At 57.1% G+C, this 12,917-nt stretch overlaps 4 protein-coding genes across 4 annotated transcripts in view; 1 reads left to right on the top strand and 3 right to left on the bottom strand.

Annotated features, from left to right (window-relative positions):
• VOLCADRAFT_98454 (uncharacterized protein) overlaps window positions 1–1,712 on the bottom strand; it is a gene marked incomplete at both ends in the record, with an annotated part of 4,452 nt that extends 2,740 nt beyond the window's left edge. Inside the window, 3 exons of the mRNA XM_002957301.1 lie at window positions 86–1,213; window positions 1,398–1,470; window positions 1,708–1,712. Coding sequence (XP_002957347.1) covers window positions 86–1,213; window positions 1,398–1,470; window positions 1,708–1,712 — 1,206 coding nt within the window. The remainder of the gene's footprint in view (window positions 1–85; window positions 1,214–1,397; window positions 1,471–1,707) is intronic.
• A 530-nt stretch (window positions 1,713–2,242) lies between these two features.
• Window positions 2,243–5,026, top strand: VOLCADRAFT_98453 (uncharacterized protein; the record flags this gene model as incomplete). Its single annotated transcript, XM_002957335.1, has 5 exons — window positions 2,243–2,493; window positions 3,182–3,217; window positions 3,427–3,487; window positions 4,373–4,451; window positions 4,878–5,026. 5 exons carry the CDS (start codon window positions 2,243–2,245, stop codon window positions 5,024–5,026), a joined length of 576 nt encoding a protein of 191 aa, XP_002957381.1.
• A 1,492-nt stretch (window positions 5,027–6,518) lies between these two features.
• On the bottom strand, window positions 6,519–7,744 carry VOLCADRAFT_98452 (uncharacterized protein; the record flags this gene model as incomplete). The annotated part of the gene is made up of 4 exons (XM_002957300.1): window positions 6,519–6,615; window positions 6,856–6,975; window positions 7,088–7,446; window positions 7,664–7,744. The coding sequence occupies 4 exons, from the start codon at window positions 7,742–7,744 to the stop codon at window positions 6,519–6,521; spliced, it is 657 nt and encodes a 218-aa protein (XP_002957346.1).
• Window positions 7,745–8,729: 985 nt separating this feature from the next.
• Window positions 8,730–12,917, bottom strand: part of VOLCADRAFT_98451 (uncharacterized protein) — a gene marked incomplete at both ends in the record, with an annotated part of 19,030 nt that continues 14,842 nt past the window's right edge. The window contains 7 exons of the mRNA XM_002957299.1: window positions 8,730–8,940; window positions 9,214–9,370; window positions 9,614–9,965; window positions 10,371–10,541; window positions 10,884–10,931; window positions 11,464–11,672; window positions 12,162–12,548. Of these exons, the coding sequence (XP_002957345.1) occupies window positions 8,730–8,940; window positions 9,214–9,370; window positions 9,614–9,965; window positions 10,371–10,541; window positions 10,884–10,931; window positions 11,464–11,672; window positions 12,162–12,548 (1,535 nt within the window). The remainder of the gene's footprint in view (window positions 8,941–9,213; window positions 9,371–9,613; window positions 9,966–10,370; window positions 10,542–10,883; window positions 10,932–11,463; window positions 11,673–12,161; window positions 12,549–12,917) is intronic.

The following is a 12,917-nucleotide window of genomic DNA, read 5'->3' as shown; positions in this document are numbered from 1 at the left end:
CCTTCACCACCACCGCCGCCATCCCCACCACCATCACCACCTTCACCGCCACCACCGCCGTCCCCACCACCTTCACCACCCTCACCTCCATCTCCACCGCCCTCACCGCCCTCACCACCCTCACCTCCATCGCCTCCGCCATCGCCACCGTCACCGCCTTCGCCTCCATCCCCACCGCCCTCACCACCATCCCCACCTTCACCGCCATCCCCACCACCGTCGCCACCACCTCCTCCATCCCCACCACCCGAACCACCTTCACCACCACCTCCACCATCCCCACCGCCGTCGCCACCTTCACCACCACCGCCGCCATCCCCACCACCATCACCACCTTCACCGCCACCACCGCCGTCCCCACCACCTTCACCACCCTCACCTCCATCTCCACCGCCCTCACCGCCCTCACCACCCTCACCTCCATCGCCTCCGCCATCGCCACCGTCACCGCCTTCGCCTCCATCCCCACCGCCCTCACCACCATCCCCACCTTCACCGCCATCCCCACCACCGTCGCCACCACCTCCTCCATCCCCACCACCCGAACCACCTTCACCACCACCTCCACCATCCCCACCGCCGTCGCCACCTTCACCACCACCGCCGCCATCCCCACCACCATCACCACCTTCACCGCCACCACCGCCGTCCCCACCACCTTCACCACCCTCACCTCCATCTCCACCGCCCTCACCGCCCTCACCACCCTCACCTCCATCGCCTCCGCCATCGCCACCGTCACCGCCTTCGCCTCCATCCCCACCGCCCTCACCACCATCCCCACCTTCACCGCCATCCCCACCACCGTCGCCACCACCTCCTCCATCCCCACCACCCGAACCACCTTCACCACCACCTCCACCATCCCCACCACCATCACCACCTTCACCACCACCGCCGCCATCCCCACCACCATCACCACCTTCACCGCCACCACCGCCGTCCCCACCACCGTCGCCACCTCGACGTCCTCCCAGGCCGCCAGTGCCACCTCGCTTTCCAAGGGCCCCCAGGTTACCTCCATCTTCACCACCATCACCTCCGTTGCCACCTGCGCCGCCACCGTCGCCGCCCTCACCTCCTTCCCCACCCAGCCCGCCAGCCGTCCCCCCCGCTCCGCCGTTGCCTCCATCGATGCCGCCGGAACCCCCATCGGAGCCGTTTTACCCGCCAGATTTTCCGATGGTGCCGTACACTTCCTGGCCGCCGCCGCCTGTTCCACCGTCGCCAGTCGTGAGGGTGGGTCGCGATGTGATAGTGTCTTAGGTTTCCGTCCTAGTCTTCCTCTACCAGTCTCTGTACATCTGTTTCTTCCCTTAGTCGCTTTGGCCCTTTATCTGTATCTTTTTCTTTCATTTCTCTTTCCCCTCTCTCGACAGACGCACGCACAAACGCACATGCACGCACTTCTTATGGAGCTCCACCCGGGTTGCCTTCGTGTTGCCGTTCCAACAATATGCAGACACACAGCTGCGCCCGAGTGACGGATAGTGTACCTTTCAAGCTTAGCAAGATAAAGGTCGTTGACGGCACCGATCTGCACGGCAAACCCGCAAAGGGAATGTGTACGACGGTCTCCCGGATGGTGTGCAGAGGTAATGCGACGTCGTGCTGCCGCATGGACTTTTTCAAGGTGAGCATCAGAGAGAATCAAAACAGTGGCGATGGCTCGGGTCGTCATCCATTCGTCGGGGACCGTTTCCCCACCTCATGATTCTTCTCTGTTCGTTTGCCAAGCCGTCCGTTTTTACTTATTTCCTTTTTTGTTTCTTTACTTGTAACTTTATTTTATTTCTAAGTTGTTCCGTCATTTGTTCTTTGTTGGTTTTTCTTACTTATTTCCTTGCTGCTTGTTTCTTTTGTTTGAACGGGCGAGTGGGTGCCGCATGCTTAGTAAACTTCACTATACGTTTCATGTCTCGGGTCACAGAATCGGGCTCGTGCCCGAGCCATGTGTTTAAAAAGGGGAAAACGGGCAATCCATGCACCTGTCGCTGTAATGCTGTAGTAGCTGTCGTACAGTACGGCACACGTCGCCAATACATAGACAGGCTGTTTTTCCCAGCATCTCGAGAGGCCTTATCGGCGGCCAGCTACTGCAAACGCCAAAAGATCCCCCCAATTATCACAGCGTGGGTGCGTGTACAGCTACATCCCTGATAAATGAAAACAGCAAACAACACGCAGCACACACGCATAAGGTGTAACATAGACACCCACACCCACATATTATAAGGCCCTCATGTATTCCATTCTTCATCTCCTGCCCGCAACTGAGGCCCTGCGCATCCTCCGTCCGCGCGCATCCTCGATGAACTCTTCGCTGCGACGCAAAACGCACAACACTTTTGACGTCCTGCTGCAGATGGAGGTGTTGATGAACCCGGACTGTAAGAGCCAGGTCCGGCGCATTACCGTCAACGGTGCCACTATTCCGTTCATTTGGGCCAACTACGACCGCTTCATCGCGCTCAAGTTTACCCAGTTGACCGGGTGAGGTGAAAAAAAGGGAGAGAAACCGCCTGATGTCCTCGGCTGGTTTCAGAAGTGGACCGTGGCTGGTGTACGGCACCAAGTAGGGTGCCTGCACATGGCAGGGGCGGAGACCTGCACTTGTAGGAGTGCGGCCTGGCACGGCAGGGGACCGTTGGGGTTTCTATTGCAGAGTTCGTAGCCATGTGGGTGAACCCCCGCCCTGCCATATACAACTCAGTTTGCAGTCATCAGTAGTGCCTTTACCACCGCCACCAGTGCAGTAATGTTACACCGTATCTGGTGTTGTGTTGCTGCAGCTGCGTGTTGCCCCATCAGCTGCATTGCCCTGACGACGCAGGAGTGCGCACGTAGCACGGCGCCTACCCCCTACCTCAGTTCGCTCACATGCATGAATTGAGAAATCATTATAAGCGTTATCCGATAGCTCGTTATGAGTGGCGTTAAGCAGTAGGGCAAACAGTAAAATACCATCCGGCGTTGTGCATGAAAGGCCCATCAAGCAAGCAGGACCGCACGCACGCACGCTGGACACACATATGCGTAGCCAAGCAGCCATTGCACCCGGTGTACATAGGGCCGTCCAATCTCAACCCACCCCGACGTCCTTTTTCCTCTGCATCTCCCACCTTTTATCTGCAACCCCGTGCTCCCCTTTCCCTTACTACTACTCATCGGTAACATGCAGGGCCATGCCCAAGCCCTATGGAGCGACTCTGTGTTGGTGAGCTACTTGGCTTGTGCCTTCATATCGCGGGTGTGCGGGTGCCGGTACTGCTACCTTTGTAACTTAGAGTATTTCTGGTGCTTTACTGGATACCGCATGAATTATTACCTATAGTGAACCTTGCAGCTGGTGGAAGCCCTGCCTGACCGGCTAGCTGCCTCCGCCCCGCCCCCTTCTGGCCCTCCCCCGACCTGCCTGGGGTGCAGGTATGTGTCCCCATCTGAGTGTGCACAGCCTTCCATATTCTGCTACAAGGGCAGCTGCCAGGTATGTGGTGGGGTCGTAATAGTAGTAACAGTAATAGTAGTAGTAATATCAGTAATAGTAGTAGTAATAGTAGTAATAAAAGTAATAGTAATAGTAGTAGTAATAGTAATAGTAATAGCAGTAGTAATAGTAGTAGTAATAGCAGTAAACGGAGATAGAAAACGACCTCACTGCGATCCCGCAGTCGGGACATGGCGGTGATGAGTCCTGCGGTATGAGTCTGCAAGCCTCCTCCCTCGTTCACATGGCTATCCCCCACCCCCGATGACTAAGCTCGGCTTCTGTCTCCCCAACCCGACATCCCAAACCCACAAAATTCCTTTTTTCCTTTGTGCAGGCAAATATCTTCAACTCCGACAACACGTGTTGCCCAGCAAATCTTATCTGAGGCGACGGCCGTAGCGGCCATGGCTCTCCCTGTTTCAGAGCTCACAGTCGACGACAATCAAACGTGCCGTACATTGGTATGAGTAGTCGTACAACAAGCATGCCTTGCCCGGCGGCATGCATGTCCTGGTGTGGGCCCAACACACTTGGCCTCAGTAAATCGTTTGTCCGTTTAGCTGCTATGGCGCTGCTGGTTACGGTACTGTGCGTGCCGTTAACTCATACTTTCCGGAGTACATATGTTCTTCCACTGTATACATAAGACTCGTTGTTCGCTTGGACCTTACTCGGCTTACGGTTCTTTTTGCGGGCAGAATATGCGCCAGAGTCCATCCCAGGGACTTCAGACGCCCTGCCTCGATCGGGAGCCGGAGCGTGTCGGAGCGTGTTTTCTTACGTATGTTCAAAGAATGGACCAGAATGCCGCGAGCCGTTTGTGCCGTAACATGCCGTGCGTGCTGTGTGTAAGTATTTTTTTTACGACGCACCCTCGTCCAGGACGACAGCAATGTCTCCAGGGGGCGAGGGGCCCGAGTGTGCCCAAACCTCGATCGCGCCCTGCAAATGTGGCGGCAAGGTGCGGGCGACCCCAGCCCTTCCCTCTGTATGTGCCGTACACAGTATAGATATCTATGTCCTCTCGTCACTAGGTGACGACAGGCAAGGAGTGTGTCGTACGATTCTTACTCCGCTTGGTAGAGTTGTGAGGAGAAGGAGCCACCGTTGTGTATGTTAGCCACATTACATGCCCGTGTGGTTACATGGCTTCGTTGCCAGTTAGGTAGTGCGTAGTGGTGGTTGTGGTTATCTACGTTGTTGGACGGGGTTTGCGTTCCGTTGCCGAAGGCGCACCGTGCGGTGCTGCCTGACAGAGAAGTCGAGAAGACGACCTTGCGTGAGTCGCAAATGTGCTGCGCGCTGTGGTGTGCCTAGTGCGACATTCGCGCATATATACAACGTACGTAAGCCGCTAAGAGCTTGTACACGTGCTTACATTACATAGCTACTCATAGCTACTTGTGCGACACGACACTTCTCAAGTTGAAGAATGTGTCAGCGTTCCTGATCCCCGCTGTACTGGATGATGAGGGAGTCAGGGGAGGTAGGGAGGCCCCATTGGGAAAATGTCCTCTGGCTTTGGGTCAAGTATAAGATGCTCGCTAGATGCCCCTATTATTTGGTAATAATGGTAATAGTAACGTTAGTTCGCCCAGTACTGGGCTTAAACTGTGTGTTGCGTTTGTTAAGGGGTTTTTATTTTTAAGGGATCTGGGATGGTGAATGTTAAGGGTTCCTATCCTTGGCGCTGCACCGCCAGCCACTGCAGGTGTTCGCCCTGGATTGCTGTTTCGAGGACGTCCGGGTAATGAAGGGGAATGAGTTTCGAAAGGTGATGGAACGAGTGTCCACACCTGTGTCTGAACGAGCGTGACATTATTGCTGAACCTAGCGCTCAAGGGAGGGGGAGTATGGAGTCTAGGTGAGGCAGGGGATTATGAAGGGTTTTGGAAATCCCTCCCTACGGGTCGTACTTGCTACAGATTATTTGGTTGTATCTTGTCCTCGGTCCCGTGAACCTGCGTACGATTCGTCTTATTACCCGATGGTAGTCAGCACCCAAATGATAGTTCGAAAGAGCTTTTCAAACTGTTGGAAGGGGCTTTCTTCCTTTCGGTGAATTGCTCGTGGGCCGTGGGCGATGGTTGGGCCTCTACTGGCTGCTGAGGAGAACTCAGCACCTTAGGGCTGCGCTGCGGTGGGCTCTGAGCTTCTGTGGAGGTGAGGGATGTGGCACGGCTGGACTGGGGCCTGGGCTGGGGCCTGGGCCCACATGTGGCGTGAAGCGGATTGACACGCCTCCCGCCTCTGCGGCCGTTGCTGCCTGCGAGTGTGGATGTCCTGTGCACCGCCTTGACGTTCGTGGCTGGTTTGCCATATCTCCTGCCCAGGGGAAAGGCTTGCGGGGCCCGGCATGATGTGGCATGTGTTTTGTCGTATTCAAGTGGGCCCCTTATTTTCACTTGCTCGGACTCGCGTGTGAGTCGTATGTCTGTAAAACCATATCTTCTATCCGTTTGTCCAAACCTCCGTATGTCTGTCTGTTTCTTCGCCTCTGTGTTCAGCGATTCGGGTGCGTGCATTTGTGGCTATGTGGATGCGACCAATACAAAGTATGTATGTATGCAGCTATTATCTGTGTGAGCATGTACTGGCAAGGCTATCGTAAATGCCTAGGCACTTTATAAAAAGAGTCTGATTTTGCAAAACCCCGTTAGGTGTTCACTTAGATGAAGGTCGATGCATGTTGCCGTAGGTAGGTGCGAACGTATGTATGTATGTGCGTTTGGCATGCACGGTATCCCGTATGCATATTGCTTGCCGTGTTCCACAACTCCCCTGTCATCGTGTGATTTGATTCCTCCATCAGGGCGAAGAGGCCTGAGGCTAGAGGCACCTGTTGGTTGGCAGTCTACGTGTGTTGTGTTTGTTTGTGTGTTTTGTGTTTTTTTTGTGTGTGTTGCGTATGCTTGTGTGTGTTTCTGCGTGAAGCTGTGTTTTAAGCGGAAACTTTAATCCTTGAAGGGCGGATTCAATGGCCAACTGCTATTTATCAACCACCATCTGTGCGCGTCCCGTGGCCATATTATAGTGGCGCGGAAGGATTGGTGCGAGTGTTGCAACTCTCCCAAGACATCGGATATGCAATGCATAAGAGATTTACGACAAAAGTAAATGCTGCGCTACAGTTGTTGGAGGTGCACAGTCCGAGAGGGGAGCATTCCCGCTCCTTCTGCACCGTCTCTTTCGCACGTTTGTAAAATTACGTAGCAAAATGTGCTAAACGGCATTGCGCCAGCAAAATAAGTTTGCGAAATGCGCGACCGGTCGACCTGGTGTAGCCGTTGCTCCCGTGCCGCCCGTTGCTGCAGGTTGCGAATTGTCTCCCCCTTAGGGAAGGACCGTGAGTCGAGGGGTCTGACCTGTTCGGCACCCCGCCTGCGGGACAGTCGTATGGCCCCCAGGACATGATCTCCGCCTGCAGCGCCTCGGAATGTGTTCCCCGCAACGTCAGCTTCTTAATCCTCGCGGCGATCTCGGGTCTAAGCGGCAGAGGGAGGTGAGGTCGGTAGTGCTGTTCGGGGTCGTGGCCTCAGTGCTGCGGGTGGAGGAAGGTGGTGGTCATCGTCGAGGCTTCGGGAGCCGTCCAATCACCGTTGCCTGAAGACCCCTAGGTGCCGGTGCTGACTCCGGCGCGGCGCCTGTGCCCCAGCCTGCAGCGGTGCCACCTCCCGCCCCAGCCACGGCGGTGGTGCTGCCCCCGCTGCCCCTGGCAGCTGTGTTGCCACCCGTGCTGAGGGCAACAGCGATGCCGCCGCCTGTGTCGGCGCCGCCCACACTGCCCATCCCTCTGGAGCCGCCAGGGCAGCCGTCGCTATCGCTGCCTTTGCTTGTGCGCGTGGGCAGTGGGAATGCGGAAGGTTAAGGAGGCCATGCACCCGCAGCGTTTGGAGGCGCGGGCGTGTTGGCGTTGAAAGTCCAACGGCCCCGGCGCGCCGGCGCTCCTGGACGGGCTGAAATGGATGGGAGGAGGGTAGCCGTTTGCGAGCGTTACAAATGGAGTACGCATGCAAGCATCCTTATGTGCGGCGGCCCTGGATTTGGGTTCCCAGCAAGCTGCAACACCCAACCGCTACCGAGGCGACGAACCTCCCACTTCCGCTTTCCGCCGTATTGGCCGCGTTAGTACTGAGTGATGTAACCCGGGCCACTCTCCTTCTGGCTGCGCACGCCGAACGACGTCTTTGTCTCGAGCTCCATTTGGCCCTGCTTTGTCCACTTGGCACGTTCGTCACGGTGCCGGTCACTCATTCTTGAGACTATGTGTCGACGGAGGGCACGGCCATACATACGTGCACTGATTTTGCAATATAGTTGTAATAGCCTGTGCCTACTGGCAATATTCACGTGGGGACCTTTGTTACAGGTGGAATGGAAGTGTTCCCTCCGCGTCCTCTGCCCGACGCCCTGCTCATGACTGCTGAATTCTCCTCGAACACCCGGCAGAGCCTCCCTCCAAAAGTATCACCTACCAGATGAGGTGCTAATAAAAGCCTCGCAGGTATTTATAGCCTTGGCAGAACTACCAGCGAGAAGCCAAGACCCCAAAGCGCTTTCACTCCCCCTTCCCTCATAGCTACAACCACAGCATGATTTTCTAGTTGGCCTGGAAGCCCCATCACAACGATGACACCGCGTCTTGCGCTGTCGCGACATCCCACCCCCGGCCACGCTCAACACGGAGCTCCGCACATCCTGCCACATCCTGCTGTTGCAGTTTCCACCAGCAGTCAGGACGCACAGCTGTAAGCACGCGTCACGCAAGAGTGCAGGACCGTGACATTGATTGTCCTTTGCATCTAAATACACACAACATGCTTCCCTCTCGATTGTGTCCCAGAACCCAAACTTCATTGGTGGGGGAAAGGAGGTCACGGCATGCCGACCTCTGCCAGGACACACAAGCTTACAAACAGGAAACAAACAGGGCACTGCCAGGCTTCTCACTTAGGGCTTCACGGCACCACCGGCCACAGGTTCCGATACGTACTTGCAAGGGAAAAAAAAGGAATGGCAGGGCGCATAAGCAGAAGAAAGGCATCGCAAAAAGTTGCTATCAGATTCTTCAAGCATCTTCTGTCCATAAGAGAATCTTCACGGTTAACCGGAGCCGCCGTTGGCTCCGATGCGTGCGGTTAAAATGAGCGGTAGCAATAAGCTGCAAAACATACAGAGCAACCAACAAAGCGCTCTGCAGCGCAGGGTCCGCGTGCCGAGCCGGCACGTCTGGCAGGAATCAGCGCCTCATGCCCGCAAGGCGCGATCCCCCCCGTGCGGCCCGCGGCGTCGGCGCCGGGGCCTTCTCGGCCGGCGCGCTGGGGCCAACCTTGCCACCACCGGCGGCGGCGCCACTGGCACCCGCGTTTGCCGCCAACCCTGGAGCCGTCTTGGGCTTCTTGGCCTCACCCTGCTGGATGGGGTCCGCCACGTACGACGCCTTGCGCACCCTGTACACGGAATATTCAACAGAAAAACACAAGTTTCCTTTACTAACTGACCCATGGGTCATTTCGAGAGCATATTTTCATCGTTTGAATTGCGGGCCCCGCACGCCATGCAGCATCGGCAGGGAAGTATCCGTGACAAGCTGGACGAGGTCTTCCACCGACATCGAGCGCTATCTAGGAGCAGTCCTTGCCCAGTGGTGATGCCCTATGACGTGCTAATTTACCTAGGCTAAAGCCCTCCTTCCCCCCTGCCAAGAACTCCTCTTTTCCCACCTGCTACCCTTGAGACGCTCTGGCCCGGACTGCTGGCTGTCCACAATGTAGACACGAGGCTCGTCTGCAGTCTTGGGAGCCCCGGCCGTGCCTGGGTCGGCAGGGTGATCAGCGTCCCGGGGCCCGTCTGCTTCCGTCATGCCCGTCAGCTCATCACCTGAAAAGTAGAGGATCACGTCAGGGAGGCGAGGTGCTTCAGTCGCGGTGCCTGAGTTGCGGTGCTTCAGTCGCGGATAAGTCACAGAGCTATCCCTCAAGAGGGGCGATATGGTTAATACACCAATAGCGGCACCATCCTTCGCTAAGGCCTGCATTCGCAAGACCAGAGCGAAGCAGCACAAAGTTTTGCAGCACAAGTACTGCATGTCCCCGGACCCGGTCCCCGCCCCACCACGCCTACCGCCCTGCACGCTGTCCAGCCGACCGCCGCGGCTGCGCATCGCGGCCGCGTCACCGGCGCTACCGCCGCGCTCAGTCTGGTCGCGAGGCCGGTGCAGGTCGTTGTCGGTTGCAACAGCATCGTTGTCGGTTGTGCCTTTTCCGTTGGCCGGGTCCATGGACAGCCCATCCAGGCGTTTGGCGATCAGCGCCGCGGGGTCCTCTGGCTCATCCTTGCCGGACTTCCGCTTACCAGAACCCTTCCGGGGGTTACCGCCCTCCCCCGCCGCCGCCGCCGCCGCCGCCGCCGCCGCCGCGGCGCCCTTGCTCCCCGGGACTTCAACCTCCGGCGGCACAGACTGGGCCTCGAGATGCTAGAGCATATCGTAGAGGAGGAAAGAGGGATGGCGGCATGAAGTAACAAGACGCAATGCAATTTGCCTCTGGTCCAGTCCCCCTCCCCCCCAAAAATCGCACAGGTGTGCATTTCTCGCCAACAATGACAACGATGGCAACAACTAAGCCCGGTTTCGCCGGTATGTGTGTGTGTGACGGTTTTGGGTTTTTCTGGGGAGGGGGGTGAGTGATGAAGCGAGAGATGCAAGGAACCGCGAGTAAAGGGACGGCCGCACAGTGCTCCCGGGACAACCTTCCCTGGGTGTGTGTGTGGGGGGGGGGGGTAAGAAGGCCTCGCGGCGGCAATCAGCATGACAGCAGATGTTAGGAGGGGAGGGCAATCATGCGAGGCTGAAAACCCGTGTGTGTGTATTGTAGCGTACCTTGGTGGCAGCCACATGCCGCGACTGCGCCGGCTGCGTCACCACTCGGAACCTGGATCTCGCCCCGGGCACCTGCGCCAGCACCCCCTGCGCCTTGAGGCGCTCCACATAGCCCCCTAGCGCTGCTTGCGACATGAACCCGAACTGCCGAGCCAGCTCCGGCAGCGTGACCTAGGGGAGTGGGAGATGATGGGGAGGGATGAAAGTTGAGGAATGCAGGGAGAGGGGGTTGACGAGAGCGGTGACGGTGACGAGTGAGGGATGGACGAGTAGGATTAACCTTGTCAATTGGCAGAGTTCTCAATGGCCGCCGCTGCCTTGACGACGGGAAAGCGATGCGCAATGCATGTACGTATGTATGCATGTATGTATCTGTACGTTCTGTACGATTGTAGGTTTGGCTTCTCAGGTCTTCAAGCCTACGTTTCTCCTGTACACTGCTCCATCCTCTCTAACGCAAGCAGTGATGACTCGCGTACCGCCCGCCCCCTCACTCAGCACATCCAATCGCACCTGGCTACGGCCCCGGATATATTCGCACAGCTCCAAATAGTCCTCCGCCTGTATGGGCCGTGTGTTGGGGGGTTTTACCGACGTGGGAGGGCATTACATGCGTGTGCGTGTGTGTGTATGCATGTGTGTATATGCAAGAAGCGGAAGGCCAACCGCCGATGTCCGAATGCACAGCACCAACGGCTGGCAAGTGAAAGGGTGGAGGTTGTGGGCGGCTACATGAAGGAAGGGGGGAAACTGGCAAAGGAGATGTTGCAAACATCTTCATCTTTGGAATAAATAGTTTTAGCAACGTAAGTATAAAACGAAATTGGGTTTAATCGGAAAAAAAACTCCGGAGAATTTTTGTCAAAAACTAGAACAAATGGGTATTTGCGCGAGAGACGTGGCGCAACGGCCGTAACGGCTATTTGCTACGGAGGGGACATTTGCTACGGAGGGGACATTTCCATGTGACCAAGCCAGCAGGTGACTGGTGACAATGAGCCTCATCCCAGGGCGATGTGTTCCCCACTGAACCGCCTCAAGCCGCGGCCAGCAAGCAGACAATGACCCCCATCTGCGCCCCAACTTGCCGTACCTCGGGCGCCTCCGTCATATCCTCCTCCTCGCCACCACCGTCGCCGCCGCCGCCGCCCCTGGGAGCTGTCGTGGCGGCGCCGCCGTCGGGCCCCCCATCCCCCATCTCGTCCACATCCATATCAGCCGTATCCTCACCGGCGGCGGCGGCGGCGGCGGCATCTCCACGCGGCGCCCTTCCGGGAGCTCTCGGTTCGGCTTCGAGATCGCCTGTAAGTGGTTCCAGAGGGAGAGGGCAGGAGAGGGCAGGGCCCGTTGCATCTTGCATAGCGGCTGCGGAACTGGTCACGAGGAGGAATTCTTACTACCATTACACAGAACAAAGTAGAGTTGCGTTTGGGCCGTCCCACAATCCGGCACCACATCCGGCACCACCAACAACAGGTAACAGCATTTTCATTCGCTGTCGTCACGAAATGTATTGGCACGAAATCTGACACGGCATTTGCTATGGCAACTACCATTTGCTGCGGAACAGGTTTTGGAACGGATGCGATCGTACGGTAAATTTAAACAAGCACGGGACGTCCTGTACGAATTACTGTGTCCTGGCTTCGTTGGGGCCGCATCCCCCCTTTGCCTCCATGTCCACCCCCACCCACACATCCTTCCAATTGATGAATCCGAAATAATTCCGAAATCACAACCATCATAACCATCATAACCATCACAACGACAAATACCAAAACTCCGTCGTACCTGTCAGACCTGAGAATTCCGGCAGCGGCGCCGCCGTCGGCTCCACCCCCGACGGCGTACCATCCTCCCCGCCGCCGTGTACATCCACACCCTCCATCGCATCCCCACCGCCGGCGCCGCCGCCCCCGGCACCCCCTTCCCCGTCCGCCTCCGTCCCGCCAGGTGTGCCTTGGCCGTGTCCGCCCGTCACAGCGTCGTCGTCAGCGGCGCCGTCGTCGCAGCCACCGCCGGCGGCCGTTTCCGTACAAGCGTCGCCGCTGCCGTTGGACCCCTCGGATGGTTGCGCCTGCGCCGTCACTCGGTCCATGCCCGCAGCGCCGCCGCGGCCGCCGCCGGTAATGCCGGCTCCGCCGCCGTCGAGAGCTTCAGCCCCATCCAGTCCCTCGCCTTCGCACACAAACCCATCAGTCGCACGTGCAGTGATATGGGGTGGCCAAGCTTTAGGGGTATTTGACACACGAATACGCAATGGAAGAGTGTCCAGCAGCAATACACCATGTTAACAGTATTTTGGTGTTTCTTTAGCGCAACTGCCAAAAGCCAAACCAGCATGAATATAGATACAAGTTACTTGTAATAATAGATACACGTGCGCTACACCTTCTGCCGCCGTACAGCATCACAACCTCGCAACACGACAGGACCGCTGTACGGCATCAAAGCTTCAAGCAAGCGAAAATGCAAATACACAAAACAGCCCAATAGCGGTAACGTACAACCGCACGCATCTCCTTCCTCTGCCCTCCGCCCTCCTCT

The sequence above is a fragment of the Volvox carteri genome, assembly GCF_000143455.1.
Source record: "Volvox carteri f. nagariensis unplaced genomic scaffold VOLCAscaffold_72, whole genome shotgun sequence".
Taxonomy (NCBI): domain Eukaryota; kingdom Viridiplantae; phylum Chlorophyta; class Chlorophyceae; order Chlamydomonadales; family Volvocaceae; genus Volvox; species Volvox carteri.
The sequence above is the reverse complement of the archived record's forward strand: the minus strand, read 5'-3'. Positions and strand labels throughout refer to the sequence as shown.